The sequence below is a fragment of the Ornithodoros turicata genome, chromosome 3 (genome assembly GCF_037126465.1).
Source record: "Ornithodoros turicata isolate Travis chromosome 3, ASM3712646v1, whole genome shotgun sequence".
Taxonomy (NCBI): Eukaryota; Metazoa; Arthropoda; class Arachnida; order Ixodida; family Argasidae; genus Ornithodoros; species Ornithodoros turicata.
The window spans coordinates 13,727,930-13,746,281 of NC_088203.1; the positions used below are offsets into that span (position 1 = coordinate 13,727,930).

The window sequence follows — 18,352 nt, forward strand, 5'->3', positions numbered from 1 at the left end:
TTCCATTTACAAGAACCACGAAAAGGAGAAATGCAGTTACAGTTGCAGTTCCTGTTCCTGTTTTGACAGCGTTTGGGCTGTATTACGAATGATATGAAGGGTGTTTATTTTTATTCGTTGCGGAACTTTTATTAAAAGAACTAGCAGAGCAAAATAGATGCCGTTTTTGCAGTTGAGTTCTGTGGCCAGGCTGACATCCCCTCGAAGAAAGTATATGCAACTACAAGATGACTAATTACCTAAAAATTCATTAATTAACCCTTTATTTAGAGAATTTCGGGCAAAAGCGGGAGATCAGAATGAGAGACCATTCTAGTTGAAAGCCATTCCACGTTTAAAAAATCCTGAAGCACGCACGTGCGTGAAGGTAACCATCCCCGAATTTTCAACTGCAAAGACGGTATCTATTTTGCTCTGCTAGTTTTTTAATAAAAATTATGTAACAAAATAACACCCTGTATATACGAAAGAGTGAAAAACCACAATTGATAACAAAAACTGATACGACAAAAACCACAACGAGATGTCCCTGCTATGTATGGCGGGACCACGCAAAAACAGTTGCCACGGAATGACCACCCGAATTCGCCATAAATTAAACGAGAACCTGATCAGTCGCCGCCGGTTTATCCGCTTATACATCTTCTTGTCACGAACAGAAGTCTTATATGTTTCAAACACGTGAACGTAACTTGATTTAGAGCACTTGAAACGCCAGCCAAAATGGGCGCTCAAGTGAATGCTTTTTCAATGACGTGTACGCCGGAAACCCGAGACAGGGGAAAAGCTAACAGACGGGGTCTGACAGACATCGCGCCATATTGAATCAGCTACTGTTGCCGCGGCGCATGCAAACAAAGGAATCCAGTAAGCATACAGCAAACATAACGCCAAAAATGTTTTGGAACAGTAACACACCGCCAGAACCCATGAAACCGGGAGATATGTGAAAACACATACACACACACGAAGGAACAGACACGACACGGTCGCCACATGGGGACGCCGTCTCCGCTGCATAAACCAGCCTTGACTACAAGCCTGGATAGGGGCGGACACTGAAAAAATATTTAGCCGACGGAAGTAGAGAAGCAACCGAGCAAGTGTTGCAACAGTTTTTGGAACTGTGGCTGCTTTCACGGGCTGGAAATACACGACGTTCCCTCGGCCGATTCAATATGGCTGCCTCCGAGCGCATACATTGAGAGAGGGGAGAGCCCCGTCAAGTGCTTTGCTCTCCTCCGATCCTCCTCCCCAGCTTTCCTTCCAGCCTCTCTCCGTAAGATTTCTATGTTGTCATTATGAACCAGCTAGTCTTTCCCTTTCTACCCCTTTCCCTGTTATCGATAACGCTGTAGGGGCCGGCGTGCGCAATCATTATCATCCGCTGGCAACTTGTCAGAGCAGTAATCGCTGCTGGGGAGCCAGCATGTCTTTCGCCGCTAACCGATGGGCTCGCGTAGGGTATGTTCGCATGCGATATTTGTCTGTCCTCCGCACATTTGTTGTGTAAGACTAGGGAAATAATGATTCGATACAAGACTGATATGTTCCCATTCCTAGTTTCTGTACGTGATAAACTTAAAATAAATAGTAGACGTCATGAAGATTAAATAACACATAGTTTGTTGCAGTGGACAAAAACGAAAAAGGACGTGGAAGTTGTGAAGTGTTAAAAGAAAGGGGCGGATCATGACATTCGCGGTTGCGAAATTCCTTATCTGGAAATTCCCGTTCCCGAAACAAGGAAAATTAAGGAGAATGTTCGACTGCTTCTTAAAAACAAGGTATCTCGCTTTAACCACCCAAATACACGGGTTTTCGATGTCTGTCCAAGTCGTCCTAGCGAACAAAAGCCAAATTTTAGCGACCGTTAGGCTTAGTGGGGCAGACATGACGGAACACCGGGTCCAGGAAGAAATGTCCCCGGAAAAAAATGTCCCCGGAAAAAATGTCCCCTGAGGAACATTCACTTTTGGTACGCGTGGACTGGTTGACTTACGTTGACTTTTTACCAGGACGGTGTGAATATTTGGATATTTGGAACACCGAAGCGACTAATCGTATATCCTATTCCATTTCCGAATCAAACATGAAATTCAATGTTCGAATTCCGATTCGAATTGATGCTTCTTCTAAACCGAATATATTTGAATGGTGCCTGAAGCTGCACACGTAAGGCTGGCACATGGAGGGCATAAAACAGGGTGAGCGCTATATCAGCTATATACTTACACATACATACCGTGCATGTTTATATTCCAACATATGCTGTATATATGTATCCGATACGGTTATTCAACGAGTCGCTTAATGTATTCGTAATCAATTCCGTTTTAAAATGACTGCTCACGCATAGCATATCTTTGCCTATAGGGGGTCGCTGTGGGTGACCAGGGTCAGTTTTGGTGCATTTATTTCGTTGTTTCTTGCACTAAAGCGGCCTGTACAGTCATGGGGCTCCCGAGACGCAACGCGTGACACCGCTAGGCTTATTGAAATACATTTTTGCCTGTCAATTTTGTTGCTTTTCCCCGGGCATTTTATTTTCCTTTTTACTTATCACCCTGCACGTCGATCCGCACACTTTTAAAAAAGAACCTGACATGCTTCTAGTAATTCCGAATGACATCTTCTCTCCTGATTTGTTGCAACTGGGCGGCGTTCGCCTTTCTGTGACACTATACATTTGTGTTAATTAGCAGAGAAAATGTTTTTCGTGTTAGCGCCGCGAAGCAACTGTTGCTGTACGTGGTGTACAGGCATGGACAGAGGACAGCGGGAAGGAGGGTGACAGAGGGTTAGTAGGCGTCCAGGGCCGATTTCAGGGCGAAGTGTGCCGTCGTTCGTCTGGAAAGGCTGCGGGAAAACCCAGTGAAAGCGTCAGACGGCACAGCCGGTACGGGGATTCGAAACCCGCGCCACCTCCCAGCCTCTGCGTGAAAGGCGATCATCCTAACCGCTACTTCACGTGAGTAGGTATACAGAAAAATGTTACGATCCCGCTCTTAATCATCAGGCCTAAAATCTACAGTCGCAAAATCCCGGCGTTCTGATTGCACATCAGTCAGTGTGACGTCACGCAGGATATACTTCTTAGTATAAGAAGAAAGAAACAAAATAAGAATATCTCAGCAAAGTGTGCACGTTGTATCAACAAACGTGACAATTGATTGCAGGGTATGCTCTACGCGAAATCATAAGTGAAAGTGGCCCGAGCTTTCCAAGTAAAGACACATAATACGTGGTTAGATATTTTAGGTATTTATTTTGAGTCCGAGGACTTCAAGACCGGCAATATCGCAACCGGGCATTTCGCAACAATTCCACGCGTACCAGAAGTGGATGTTTCTCAAGGAACATTTTTTCCAGGGAACATTTTTCCGGTGACATTTCTTCCCGAAACATTTTTTTTAAACATTTTTTCCGGTTCCCTGGAACACAACGTTGGTTAATTTATTATTGGGTTTGTCCAAGTTAGGTGTTTGCGTTTCCATGTCCAGGTTAGTTCAAGTTCGCTGTTGGCAGTTTCCCGCGCGCGACTGTGCCTTTTATGGTCAAATAACGCTCATTTCTCTTAGTTTATTTTGCAGCGGGGATTTTAATCACTTTATTCCGAGATACACCCGAAAGAAAACACGGAATTAATCTATGTTTCGATTAATGCTTTTTTTTTCATAATCAATCAATCAATCACGAAAAATTCCATCAGTGTCGTCCCTATAGTCTGCCTCAACTCTTCGAATATGTGATGGTTTCTGAGGTCTCAGTGACACGTCAGGCGACAACGAGGAGGAGGAAACGGTTTCAAGCGTGGAGGTGATGCTTGAAGGACAAAATACAGCGAAAATTTTCCAAAATATAACGTGTCACGTTTCTCCCGTCTGCTTGGTAATTTAAATTGCACGCAGAGAAGCTGTTCTACGTTACACGACAGCTGCTGACTCGGCCTCTTGTTATCTGCTGCGTCTCTTATACACTTCGTTATCGGAGTCTGGTACTAACCTAATCTCCTTCCTCCGAAACGGGAGGGATATCTCTCTGGTGTGAAGGGAAGTGAAATGAGAGTGACATCTCTCTATTCGCTGAACTCAGTTTGGATGTATTGATGCGCCAGCACTGAACATGCGGCGTATAATATAAATGGTATGCATTGTTTTTGCGCTCAGTGTTGTACTGGTGTTGGTGCTGGTGGTACCTTTCTCTTTTTTTCTTCTTAATAAATATATACCCCCCCCCCCCCGCCCTGGTGCTGAAAATTTGCTCTCTAGACGACGACGAGATGGTGCTGGTGCTCATGAAAGGGCTCGCCGTTGTCGACCTCGCAGAGGTGGGGAACGTTACGACTGACGCCCCGGGGGGAATGTGCGTCCTGGGCCGACTTCTAAGAGGACTGCGCCGACATATATCTAAAACCGTCTGAGGAAAACCAGGATAAACCCCGGACAGGACAGCCGGTACCGGGATTCGAACCCGACGACCAGGTGATGATTGTGTATACCTTCAAGCGAACGAATGAGATCTATTGACCACAATGGAGCGGCTGCTGGAACGTAAAAGACGAGAAAGAAGGAAGGAGAGAGGGAGAGGGAGAGGAGGCAAGTTGGTACAGACAGACACACACAGATCTGCTATGGATCCGCGTGTGTGTTCACGTGGTTTGTAACCATGAGCATATAACTATCAATATAACCCCAGGGGCACGTGCATATAGCTGACGCGAGGACCCTTATTTTTATCTTCTCTCTCTCTCTGCTTTCTCGCTGACATGTAACATGGATACCCGCATCCTTCGCCCAACGTCCCCCAACCCGGTTGGCAGATTGCAGGGTAATAATAAGTAACACGCCATCAAACAATCTAGGTGTCCACGTGCCTACGAAAATATGCACATCCCTGTCGACACTCTTGGCGCTCGTACAAAGGGTGATCATATATATAGGGGATGATATATAGGGGGAGACCGGCGCTAGTTGTCAACGTTTCTTTTTTTTTTTTTTTTTTTTTTTCTGAGGCACGTTTTTTGCTCTGTACTTGCAGCCAAGCTCTCTATGATAGCGAAAATTCGTTCAGTTATGGTTACTCGTGCCGCTAATAAACGACGGAAGCATGGACTAGACTAGCTTCTTCTCTTTGTTCTTTTTTGTAGCACGCTCTGTTCTCCCCAAAATGTACAGCTCCCCTCAATCATAATAACAACACTGGAAAAAAAATTCGGTTTCATTTCCGAACGCGATAAGAGCCACCCTGGGGACACTAGAGTAATGTTAAACGAACAAAATCCTTGCGTTAAACTAATAAAATAATTTAGTTGAACAAAGATTTCCTCATGGTTCTGAGGGTTTATGTAATCGCGCTCAGGAACGAGACCATATTTTCCCACTGTTATTAGTAAAGTTGACGTGAGCTGTACATGTAGAGACCCCACCCTTCTCGTCATATCCATATACAGATTCCGATGGAGACGATTGCAGCTCGTACGAAGACAGCTCAGCTACTACCACCATCATCAACCGGCGGCTCCGCTTATACCCCTGACAGTGGCAGATGCCGTCGACCGGGCAGCAGCTACTCACGGTGATAACATCGCCGTCACGTCATGTCATCAAGGCTTAAGAAAGACCTACGCGCAATACAAAAATGATGTGAGACAATGTGTTGCCCCGATTGCGTGACGTCACTATATGTAGCCTCTTCTAGATTGACCACCTGGCAGCTGGCCTGGTTTCTCTTGGCCTGCCCCCTTGCTCCACGGTTGGAATCATCATGACCAACATGTACGAATGGGCACTCGTACAGTTTGCCGCAGCAAAAGCTGGGCTTGTACTGGTCAGTAAATGCGCACACTAACTCATCTCACTTGACTTCCCTTTTCTTCACGCGTATCTTCAAAAACCGTCACGAGAATTGCTGTCCCAACATGTCCGTCCGACATAGCCATAAGGTTGACCTTGTCCACGGTGTTACGCCAGTGACCCTCGCTCTACACGTTTTCCCCCGATTTGTTACAGGTGAATATCAACACAGCGTGCAAGACGCCGGAATTTGAGTACTGCCTGAGTAATGTGTGGTGGTATACGCTGCCTGTACTGTCAAATTGCCTAACGCGCTTGTGCTGTTTGCAGATGGACTGCCGAGCCCTCGTTATGTCCGACAAGTTTGCAAGACAAGACTACTATCGCATGCTTCTCGAAATAGCTACGGAACTGGAAAGGTCCACACCTGGAGAGCTCAAGAGTTCGAGGTGGGTTGTACTCTACGGTATAGCGGATGTAAGCACGAACATTTTCCTCGCTGACCACAAACTCCAGCTGAACAGCAGTGCCGGGCGTAACTCTACGAGGAAGGAAGCATATCAGAAGCTGCGGAGTACGATTGGCCTGATAGTTCTCGTATCCATAGAAAGCAAACTTTGTAAGCGCGAGTGCGTGGATCTTACCTGTTTACTCTTTCAAGTCCCTACGTTGACTGAACATGAAACCTCGACTGCTCTGTACACACGCATGCCTCAGATCTTTCAGTGTGTCGTATACTCCTGTGTCTTTCCATGCAATGCGGTCGTAATAAGTGGCACCTTGCAGTCACCTCCTTAAAAACCATGTTCACGGCGGTTTCAGGTGGCTTGTATTCCCTATTATTATTATGCCCATAGCTGTCTCCCTCTCTGTACAATATACGCAGTTGTCGTATAGGTGAATAAGGGAAGTACGCCTCCGCCCATGGTCCAAGGGTCCTAGATTTCCGTCCCTCCGTCCGTCCTATGAATAACGATGAGGTACTTCCTTGACGGAAGCGTCTATGTTTCGCACCCTAGCGGAACTTTCTTTTTGATTCCGTGTTGCCGCCGCGAAGCAACTGTGGCTATGAGTGGCGTACAGACGTTGACAGGTGGAGAGAGGACAGCAGGAAGGAGTGGTGGACAGGGGGGTTAGTATGCGTCCTGGGCCTACTTCATGGGGAACTGCGCCGACATTCGTCTGGAAAGTATTCGGAAAACCCAGGGGAAACCTCAGACACGGCGGTAGGAGTCGAACCCACCACCTCCCAGTTATCGGGACGACCTTGGCTACCACCAACGTAACGGAACTGAGATACAGGTCGTGTCTGTGTCTGTGCATACACAAGACGCGACCTGTATCTGTAGTCTGCACAGTCTCCTTACACTCTTAACTCCGTACCCTTTAGTAAAGGGTAAAAAATCGCAATATTTTACCCTCTATTTCAGAAGCTACCAGGTACCCTCTGAGCGACCCCTTTTATAAAAGTTAGAAGGAAACCCACTAATTAGAGGTTACGGCCTTCAATCCAGCACCTGCCCGTAAAGGGTACGCCAACGCGCGGCTTTTTATACAGGATGTTCATTTTTATTCGCAACAGAGTAGCGCTCATTTGGCAGGTGGGTTATGTGAATTTTTGCTAATTAATCGGTCCGTAGTTACAGACACATGCGTCAGTAAATGTCGGAGATGTTTGTAACTACGGATGGGTTAATTTGCGAAAATTAACGTAACCCACCTGTCAAATGAGCGCTGGTGTGATGCGAATAAAAACAAACACCCCGTGCGTGGGATATGGACAGACATTTACAGAACACACCAAGGTACCAAAATGAACCCGCAGAAAAGGAGATCTTGAACATATGTATATTACAAAAACAGAAGTATAGCTAGAGGTGACACATTGTGCACAAGTGCGATTCTGATGTGAGGAGGAACCATGATCGCTTTACCATAGGTATGTGGAAAAAAGAACTATCTTCTAAGTGAGAAGCAATGCATAAAAGTGCGAGGAAGCCAGCGAGTCAAAACAACTGACCTATGTTTGCTAAGCTGAACAGACCCAACGAAATGGAGAATTGCAGCAGAAAAAAATTTATTCCACATTCGTGTTGCAGAGGCGAGCGCAAATGGCAATACAGTATTACATAAAACGCACACAACCTTGAGGAATATGAGTGTACAGTAACGCAGGAGACACTACATTACTGCGTTATCGGCGTTGGAGGCGCTCTGGGACGAGTTTGTGAGGTACTGCATTGCGCTGGTGACGGTATATGTGAACCTGCATGTGGGATCCTGGGAACAAAAGTTTGGGCAATGAGAGTAACAATTACGGAACCATTCAAATCGGTACAAAGCACAAGGTACAAAGCAGCATAAATGCAGGAAGGCGTTCACTCCGCGATTGAGTCTTAGAATATCGTAAGAATACAACGAGTAGGAAGCTGCGAATTATATATCTTGATGCATATATCCGCAGCTCGCAAAATGCACGCCGGTGTATTGACTTGGCGACCAAGTAAGAGCAGAAAAGTAGCAAGCGTAAGTGGCGTTCATATGCAGGACCGCAAAACGCTTGCCATAATCACAACAAACATGCGCTAAGAGCTCTTGCTATCAAAATAACGCACGTACCTAGCACAAAACGTACACTTACCCAGTGTATGAAGTGTGTGAATTAGGGCTGCGGTGGTGACGTTCGTTTTCGGTTATATATTCTTTGCAATCTTCGCACTCACTACACTTTCCCCTGAGAACACCGAAAATATCCTTGTTTGCTAGAGACATCTAGCTTTTCCGTTGTTCCTGACGATACTATGATAAACGCGAGGAAAACCACTGATTAAAACAGATTACACTTGTTAACGGACGGACGACGAGCGTTAAGCGTTTCAAGGCAACCGCTCTCAGTGTGGATAGACATAGACCAGGCTCGGCTACGCAGCGAAATCGGAAATCTTGGTGGTTGCGGCATTGACAATGGTTTTCCACCCTTTAGAAAGAAACATACTATCAGTATTCCAGACTGCGAGCTTATAATCTGTGTTCATACAGCATTGATAACATGTAGTCGACGTATAGATGACGCTGAAACAGATAAAAAATAACAGCGTAGATTCTCAACTGTCGTCTCGAATGGGAGGCTGAAACGCGGCATTATGCTGAAAAATAGAAGGAAAACAAACGATAAGAACATGAACGATAAGAAACTAACAAAGAAATTATCGTTGGAGATTTCGCTTAGAAGTTACAGTGCCGGAGTAGAGGGTACATTTATAAGTTACAACAAGCTGTTTTTGTTTTTTCCGAGATGTAACTTCTATTCGTGTTGTAAAGACATGACCTTGGTCGCTTTTAACCTCTAAATATACGTTACAGTGGTGTAACCTATAAGAAATCTCGAAATCTACGTCTATATAGAAGTTACATGTTTCTAAAAGTTACAATAAAAGGTACGGGTTTAAGAGTGTAGACCTCAATGCACTAAGCGCGAGGTAAAGCGAACGTTTTTTCTCTCTCTCTCTGTCTCTCTCTGCATAGACTGCCGCTTCTGAAGCATGTGATCACGGTGAGCGACAAAAGCATGCCGTAAGTCTACCGTCTTCTTTCTGGAAATTGCCGAGTACTAGTGCATGGTCGTCATTGCAGAGGGACTCACTCGTACGCAGACCTCCTCGACTCCGTGACGAGAGAGCACCGTGAGGAGATGCACACAATCTGCTCTCGAATGCAGTTCGACGCACCGGTCAACGTCCAGTTTACCTCGGTAATACCGCACAGTTCAACAGCGTATCTGTTGTACTCCAATATATTGTTTCCATTTGCTGTTGCGTCTCCATTACAGAGCCTTCACGAACTATGAGGTAGTCGCGGTCAGATGCTTGTCTAAGATTCTCCTTTTGCTACAGGGCACAACCGGAAAGCCCAAGGGTGTGACCCTCTCTCACTTCAATATCCTCAATAATGCCTACACAGTTGGACACATCATGGGATACCACAAACAGGTACAGACGCACGCTACCGCAGAAACGTGTTCAAATATAGATTTCACATGATGCCATGGGAATTTCAGCACGACTCCATCTGCTTGAACGTGCCCATGGTCCATTGCTTCGGCTGCGTCCTGGGTACAACGTGTGCGATGCTCTTCGGCTCCACGGTCGTCATGCCGGCTCCCAGTTTCAACGGTGCAGCTGCATTGAAAGCTATTGCTGCAGAAAGGTATTCCTAAACGGCGTCCTTGCCGTGCAGGCGTCCATTTGTCGCGCTTCACAGGTGCTCAACGGTGTATGGAACGCCGACAATGTTTATTGATATGATCAGCGGTCTGGACACGCCTGGTACTCACCATGATGTTTCGTCCGTTTCGAAAGGTATTTTTTCTCTATCTGTCCTTTGCGCAAAGCTCACCCTTCCTCGAGACACCGTGTATCATCTAAAGTTACATTTACGCCTGTGCTACGTATGGCCTAATGCATCCAGCTGTGTCTTTTTTTGTTTTTGTTTTTTGTGCTTAGGTATCATGGGCGGAGCTCAGTGTCCACCGGAAGTCCTTAAAGGCGCAATGTTCAAACTAAACGCAAGACAGTTGCACGTGTGTTACTTTCTGGTACACGTCTTCTTCCAAGACCATTAAGCTATTAAGACGTCTTTCGTTGACTACAGATCGGTTACGGCAGTACGGAATGCAGTCCCGTAATTACTTTCTCGGACCCCAGTGAGCCGCTGGAGAAGTGGATACACACTGTTGGCAAGCCAATTGATCACGTGGAGGTAAGGCTCGGAATAGCCAGCCGTTGTGTCTAGGGTCCGTTGGGTATCTCATGTAATGTCCGTGGGACATGTGTGGGACGTCCATTGGGATGTTCATTGCAGGTAAAGGTTGTGGACAAGGAGGACCGCATAGTACCGTTCAACACTAAAGGAGAACTGTGTGCCAGGGGCTACCTTGTCTTTCGCGGTTATTACGGGAATGAGCAGAAGACGCGAGAAGTAGTCAGGAGCAACTGGTACCATACTGGGTAATAGGCCTTGTGTTGCGGTCACACTTGCGGTGACATAGTAAGACCATTCACTGCAGACGGCAACGCACTTCAGATGGCAAAAGTGAGCGATGCTGCTGAGCAAAGCTGACTTGCATTATTTCTCAGTGACGAGGCAACGATGGCAGAAGATGGTCACGTGACAATCTGTGGACGTATCAAGGACATGATTATCCGCGGAGGCGAAAACATTTATCCGCAAGAGATTGAGGAGGTCCTCTACACCCATCCATGTATTGAAGAGGTGCACGTACGTATAATTCTCAATCTCCAATGTGTGCTCCAGTGAGCAGTGTTGTAGGTAACGCCGTTACAGGTAACGCCTTTACCGTAATCGATACTTTTTTAGTGCCCAACCCGTTACTATTACTCATTTTCACTAGTCCTCCTAGCGCTCGAAAAGAAGCCAAACATGTTCATTTTTTTCTTCGAACGTGGAGGAAATAACCACGCTGTGATCAACAAAAGAGTTGAGGTAAGCGAACAGATGTCAAGTTCTTGACAGTACGCTCTGGATTCCACTGCTAAGCTGCTAGCTGTGTCACGCTGAGTCACGGTCATATATTATATGCTATTGTTAACATCAGAAAGGTTTCCTTGGTCATTGGACTCCACGGTATGCAGAGTATTTATTTTTGTTCGTTTCCGAGTTTTTATTTAAAAACTAGCACAGCAAAATGGATGCCGTTTTTGCAGCTGAGTTATATGGCCAAGCGAACATTCTCTCGAAGAAAGTATGTAACTACAAGATCATTAATTACCTAAAATTCATTAACTTTTTAATCAGGAGTTCTCGCGGAAAGGCGATATAGCAGAACGGGAATTATTCCACGTTGAAAGCCATTCCATGTTTTAAAATCCCTTCGACGCGCGCGTGTGTTGAGATATCCATCACTGAATTTCGCTATGCAAATGAGGCCGAAACAAGAACTACGCACTTTTCGAGCGCAGAAATGACGCGACCTGCGCCTGTCTTGGTCGGAGAGCGGTCTATATGACCAACAGATTAGTTCCTATACCAATCAGCTCCATCGCTCCAAAGCGCGTGGCCCTCTTACATGGATGTCGCTGTTTCTGCGCTCGAAAAGTGCGTAGTTCTTGTTTCGGCTCATTTGTATGGCCAGTGAGAAATCCATATCAGTGTCCGGATTATTGACTGTGGGCGGAACTTGAATCCGGTAGGTAAGGTAGTCCCGTCTAAGGTAGTCACATGGGAAGAAAACCACGTTGTACTTGCCGCGTTGTACCACGGTGTGGAGTTCAGAAGAGCGCTGCTGCTGTCTCGGGTTCGGTCCTCTCCTTGATCGGATGACGTCACCTATAGGGCTCTCCGCAACCTTGATCAGAAGTGTGTGAAGTATCTGCTGGAGGTATTTAATAAATCATGGAGGTCAGAGAAAGTACCTGACAGTTGGAAGCGCGCGCGTGTTATTCCGCTGTTGAAGCCAGGTAAATCGCCATCGCAGCTCTCCTCCTTTAGACCAGTGAGCTTGACTAGCTGCTTTGGAAAGTTGATGGAGCGCATGGTACTCGCCAGACTGGAGTGGTGGCTCGAACATCGCTGCGTTTTCCCGCAAGAAATGTCAGGCTTTCGTCGGCACAGAGCAGCAATAGATTCGGTTCTGGATTTAATCACTTCTGTGGAAGAGGCAAAGGTGCACAAGAAGACAGTGCTGGCAGCCTTCCTCGATGTCAGACTGGATGGCGTGTCAGCCACGCTTCTGTCCTCTATGGTCTTGTTGATGCCGCCCTACTTTCCAGAGCACTCTCATGGCTTACTGATTTTCTCCGTGGACGGGAACTGTTCGTCCGCACAAGCCAGGGAGATACAGATCTTCTCATGTTGGCACATGGGGTGCCCCAGGAGAGCGTTCTTAGCCCCATCTTATTTAACATTGTTATGGCTGGTCTTCGAAGTTGCGCCGGCAGGAAAGTGCTGATGACATTTGTCTCTGGACCAGCGGCACATCACGTCCTGCCCTCCAGCGACGCTTTCAGCTCGCTCTCGACGCTATCCAGCAGTACCTGTCACTGGCGTGCTTGGACGTATCTCGACGGAAAACACAGTAATAGTGCCTAGTAGTAGTAGTGCCAGTAATAGTAAAGACAGTACTAAGTGCCTCCTTGCGCGAAGCCTTCGTGTGTGACTGGGCGTCCCCCGAGCAGCAGAGACCCGAGCAGTTATTGCTAAGCAAAGGAGACCCGCTGGACGTTCTTCGCTCTGGTGAGACCTGCCGACTTTTCCTCCGTCTATTATCCCATCATCGGCGGCACCCGCTCGTATCGAAGATCTTGAGACGCAAGACCGGTGATTGCTCATCTGAAGCCTAGCGTTCCGAGTTTCGTGGTGAAGACAGTGGCTCCCAGTGTCCCTCCATGGTCTCTGTCAAGCCCAGTAACCGCTTAACTGTGCTTGGCCTGCATGGAAGGAGAAGGGATACAGCCCCGTGTGTCGCCAAGCAGCTTACCCTGGGTATGACGAATGACAGGTACATACACGGCGTCAACGTCGGTTTCCACTGACGGGTCATCCACTCGGAATGGGTCGTCCTCGGCATTTGGCATTCCATCTCGGTCAGTCTCCTGTGGAAACCATCTTTCTCACAGACCTTGCGCCAGAAAACTCAAAACTCCAAATCTTTCTCACAGAACATCATCTACGTGTGCCGAGCCCTACGCCATTCTCTTTGCTATGCAAAAAATATCAGTCAGCCCAGCTCAGTCGTGGGTCGTCTTTACAGACTCAAGAACCGCGCTCCAGTGTGTGGCCAACTTGGGGATACGTGGGTCCCTCAGTCCTGTTGTCTTTGACGTCCTGCAAGTTTATAAGAAGGCGGTCGTTGCAGGGCACACTGTCGCATTGCAGTGGATCCCCGTACATGCCGGCATCAGCGGCAATGAAGGAGCAGACAGAGCCGCCTTGAGCTCCTATCAGCGCGCAGCTTTTTCCCCGATAATGATGTCTTCGGGTGACCGAAGACACCTCCTTTCGACACTCACCGGCCCCAAGATGCAGGCTCTCAGTGGCAACACGACATAGATCACTCCCTTCTCTCGGATGTAGACCCCACGCTTTCTCTCGTACTTCCTCCGCGACTACCCCGCCCCTTCACTGCACTCTTCCACCGCATGAGGCTCGACGTTGCCTTTACACCTGTCTTTCACCTCCACCTCGTCTTCACTCTGCCCCACTTGCGGAGTGCACGGCGACTTCTGCCACGTCATCCTGGCTTGTGGGCAATATCACCACGAGCGTGCACTGATGGAAGTTGCTAAGCAAACGTATTGACAAGCGGCCGTTCAACCTTGCGAAGATCCTCGGCGTAGCCGAACGCTGCCCACCAGATGCAAGGCCTGCGTCTTCTTGCGGAGTACTTGTGCTCCACTGGTCTAGTGACGGCTCTCTGAAAGTGCTCCCCCCCCATCATCATCCCCTCATCCGTTCCCAATGCGCAATAGGACGATCCCGCCTCAGCGGCGGGGAATCGCAAACCTCATCATCATCCAATGTATGTGTGTGTGTTTGTCATTTGTATGACGAAATTCAGCTATGGATATTTTAACAGACGTGCGCGTTTAAGGGTTTTTTAAACATGGCATGGTTTTCAACGAGGAATATCTCCCGTTCTGTTATCTCGCTTTTGCGCGACGTTCCCTAACGAAAAAGTTAATTAATAAATTTTAGGTAATTAATGATCCTGTAGTTACATACTTGATTCGAGAGAATGTTCGCCTGGCCATATAACACGACTGCAAAAACGGCATCTCTTTTGCTCTGCTAGATTTCTTATGAAAATTCTGTAACGAATAATAAAAAAAACTCCCTCTACATTGCACTAACGTCCACTATCACTAACGTAATTGTCATATCGGCCTCATTCAGCTGCCCGAGAGACCACAGCCTACCAGGATGACAGAATATAGCTTTGAGAAACTGAAGCAAAGTGTCTGAGATACATAGTATATATGCTGCCTTATTGCTGCAAAACTGTCTTCTATGTTGCTGTTATACAAAAGGGTGTGTATGAAAGCGAGATTTCGATGTAGCGTCTGCAGCGTATTTCCAACAAAAGCATCGGCCAAAGTAACGCATTACCTTTTTTTTTTTGTTTTTTTGTTTGTTTGTTTGTTTGTTTGTTTGGTACGGTAGCGGTACTCCGTTACTTTAAAGAAGAAGTATCGATATCGGTATTTCGATACTTTCTATTCAAATAACGAGTATCGGTATCGCGATACCACATTTAGGTAACGGGTACAACACTCCAACCAGAGCCCCAGGGACTACTGTCGACAGCCTCATCAGTAGAAGTCCATGGGGAATGGTTGCAGGGGGCAGTGGAAGTAAAATAATGTTCGTTTGTTGTGGCTGTTATCAGACCTGCACTATATCTAGTAAGTAAAGGAATACTCAAAAATATGGTCCGTTGTCATTAGGGGAAATATCCTCACCTCTAACCAGCCCCTCTCCTTCGAGTTCGTTGGAATTCGGCTAATGTTCCAGAGTGGAACTTTCGTACACCTTCGTACACTTTGAGGGGAACAAAGAACAAAACAAGAACTAAATTGGGAAACAGTTGCAGCTTTTAGTGTAGAAAGTTGGGTCAGTTTCTTTCAGCTCATTCTTAGCGAAGAACGGGGACACATTTAAACAACTTGATTGGGCTTGTCTTGCGTTGTTTATTGTTCTCTCTTCGCTCTTCGTTTAGAATGTCCTATTTTCCCCTAGATTACCATTACTTCCCATTTTGGTCTCCTGATACTGAAAATTGCTTCCCCAAAGCACTGCGAAGGGTCACCAAGCTTTGCACAAGGTTCCGTGCAGTCCAGAAAGGGGCTACTGGCTGTGCTGATGCATTTACTCCCCGAAAAGACTAAAATGATTTTTTTTTTTTTTTAATGTGGCGTAGACCTGTCGGATGTGCAATTTTGCGTCGCAAGATGCGTTTTAGGACAAAGATACCGCACATGTGTGTCGATGGCAAGTTCATGGTGATCTAGCAGGCGCTTCGCTCTCTCAACAGGTCTGTGGCGTTCCGGATGACCGGCTCGGCGAAGAAGTCTGTGCGTGGGTAAAAGGGAAAAGTGAGAAGAGCATGGAAGAAGAGGATGCTACTGCAGAGAAAAAGTGAGGGAGCAGTCGTCATTATTGAGCGTAATGTTCAAAAAAGGTATTGCTTTTGACACTGGCACTGTTTTGAGAACAACGTGGAAGCCGGCGACGCTGCTCGCGCACCCGAATTGTCTTCACTTGCGGACTCAATGTTCCCGCCTGACAGACAGGTCACGTGCTCAGGAAAACCAGTAGGCACAATTTGCGACCGTGACGTCACAGTCGTCTGCTGCGCCCCGAATAGTACCCTCGAATATAAGTGATGGTACAGCAACATCTTTCGTACGCCGCCCAATGATCTGATGTGAGCGTATACCCACTAAAGGGGGTGCAATGAAATGGTGTAATCCATAAATATGTCGTCTTTTTGGCTACGGCGCGTTTTGCAACCAAAACACATGTGGTCTTGCGAAGCGACGAGCACAGATGATCTGTAGCGCGAGGAGACAGGCCATCGAGCTGCACACCTTATAGAAAACCTCCAATTCCTTCATAGAGCGTGTAAGTGAGGGAGAGAATTCGACGTCACTTGGTAACGTCGTAATCTCGATGGCAGAGCCAATCAGAGGGCTCGTCACGTAGCCCTGACGTTGCGCGGGAAGATCGTGCCGGTGCAAATGACTGCCTTTTCCTTGCGTGTTCATAAATGTGATGATCGCGCCGCAGAAGTGTTATGCATGGCAGCTCGTGACTGTCCGATGAATGAAACAGGGTTTCGTAATCATGTTAAATGCCACTTCCTCGGTCATTTAAATCGTCACGGCCACACACAGGAAGTCAACACACGCACACAAACGAAAATTAGTGAAAATATATCTGTTCCTGATCTGTTCCATCTTACTCGACTTCGCTAATCGTGTGCTCATTTTGTCTTTGATTCCAGTTAAGCCACTTTAAGGTTCCCAAGCACGTCATGTTTGTCAGAGGATTTCCCAAGACTGTGTCTGGCAAGGTTCAGAAGTCCAAAATGCGGGAAGAATCTACGCGCAGGTTGAAACTGAAAGAATGAAAGAAGTAAGGGATGTCAAGCTTCAGTATTTCCTCCATTTGCATTCCATTTGTGAGAACAACGAAAAAGAGGAATGCTGTTGCTGTGCTGTAGTTTCAGTTCTGGTCTTGAGAGCGTTTGGGCTGTATTCTGAAACATAAAAAATAAGTGAAAAACTACAATTAAGATTGGCGAGGGTAAAAAAATTCGCGAGCAGGATAACTTTGGGAACAGCTATATTTGATGATGACGATTGGGGGGTTTCATCGCCATGGGCGATATCCTAGCCCATTGCTGGTGGCGATATGTAGAGGTATCCTCTACGGACGCCATTAGGACTTCGGTCCCCACTGTGAGGCGACCCATTAAGGGGCATTGTAAAAAGTGACGCACCAATCAAGAGCAATAATGTACAGAAAGGGTGGGAGAGATAGTTGCCATATCTAAAATAACGCATTGTGTAGAACTGATTAACGAACGATGCGCTCCTGATTCTTGCCCCAATTTTTTAATGCGACTTGTTAAGTGTTACTTTCCTTCCGGCGCTTTCGTTCGATTTGAATTCATTGAACATCCGCCGTACTCACCGGATCCTGCTCCACAGGTGTAATTTTTGTTTCCAAACCTGAAAAAAAGTTTGAATGGAGAGAGGTTCTCGGAGGACTCGGAGATTATAGGAACAGCCGATAAGCATATCTCCTTCGTGCCTCTCTCTTGCGTGTCTCTCCTGCTAGCCCTCGTTCCTGTTTCGCTGCATTGAATGATGAGTATATAGTATTTCAGAGAGCAGACACCGGATTACTTTTTTTCAACGAGTTGCGGCACTTAGTCCCAAGTTATTCCGGATAAACGTAAAGTACATTTATAATGCAATTTTTATAGTACTCTTATGAACCGGAATTCAGAGTTCTACAGCGAAAAAAAAAAAGAAGGGTACTAGACGCGTAGAAAATCGATACGGCGAATGCCGAAGCTCACACCGCTCTGATGTCACAGCAGGCGCCAGCCAGTGAGAAAGCAAGAGAGAAGTCACGTGCCCGCGACTACCAATGCGCATGGCCGGAGCTCTGATGTCAGAGCTTTACTAGTAGGAGTGTCTAAAGGTACTGTAAAGCAGTAGACAAGTATGATATGCCGGTGATGTGACTAGAGACTTTGTTGCTTCTAAATACCATACAAATACCGACCGACAACGCGCTATACATATTTTTAATTTGCGATGAAAAATGCGGCGTAGTGGAGCGGTGCGACGCCTGGTGTCAAACAACCCCCTGTACAGCGGACAACACTGAAAATTGGTATTACACACTATTACACCGGAACTTCGTTATTTTAGTAACCATATTATTAGTTTCCCTGTTTACCTATGCATTCCGAAACCCCTGTTAACAGTGTTTTTTTTTTGTTTTGTTTTTTGCGAAGTAACCCAGCG

General features: G+C 46.6%; 1 protein-coding gene across 4 annotated transcripts; it reads left to right on the forward strand.

Annotated features, from left to right (window-relative positions):
• The first annotated feature begins 51 nt into the window (after positions 1 to 51).
• LOC135388150 (medium-chain acyl-CoA ligase ACSF2, mitochondrial-like) lies at positions 52 to 16,904 on the forward strand. 4 transcript variants are annotated; one of them, XM_064617515.1, is made up of 16 exons: positions 52 to 1,464; positions 5,453 to 5,645; positions 5,701 to 5,829; positions 6,012 to 6,065; positions 6,126 to 6,244; positions 9,321 to 9,368; positions 9,429 to 9,546; positions 9,689 to 9,784; positions 9,853 to 10,001; positions 10,056 to 10,153; positions 10,298 to 10,389; positions 10,446 to 10,553; positions 10,656 to 10,801; positions 10,931 to 11,072; positions 15,844 to 15,947; positions 16,816 to 16,904. In XM_064617515.1, exons 1-16 carry the CDS (start codon positions 1,430 to 1,432, stop codon positions 16,817 to 16,819), a joined length of 1,635 nt encoding a protein of 544 aa, XP_064473585.1. In that variant the 5' UTR covers positions 52 to 1,429; the 3' UTR covers positions 16,820 to 16,904. The 4 variants fall into 4 exon arrangements, with proteins under 4 accessions (XP_064473585.1, XP_064473586.1, XP_064473583.1 ...); XM_064617516.1 differs by having other exon boundaries at positions 10,298 to 10,374; XM_064617513.1 differs by having other exon boundaries at positions 6,012 to 6,244.
• Positions 16,905 to 18,352: the final 1,448 nt, after the last annotated feature.

Bases quoted from the DNA above. Each gene is read 5' to 3' on its own strand.
- LOC135388150 (XM_064617513.1), top strand. From the start codon at position 1,430: ATGTCTTTCGCCGCTAACCGATGGGCTCGCGTAGG. The intron at 1,465-5,452 runs GTATGTTCGCAT...ATCCATATACAG, and splicing joins AACCGATGGGCTCGCGTAGG to ATTCCGATGGAGACGATTGC. The intron at 10,390-10,445 runs GTACACGTCTTC...CGTTGACTACAG, and splicing joins TGCACGTGTGTTACTTTCTG to ATCGGTTACGGCAGTACGGA.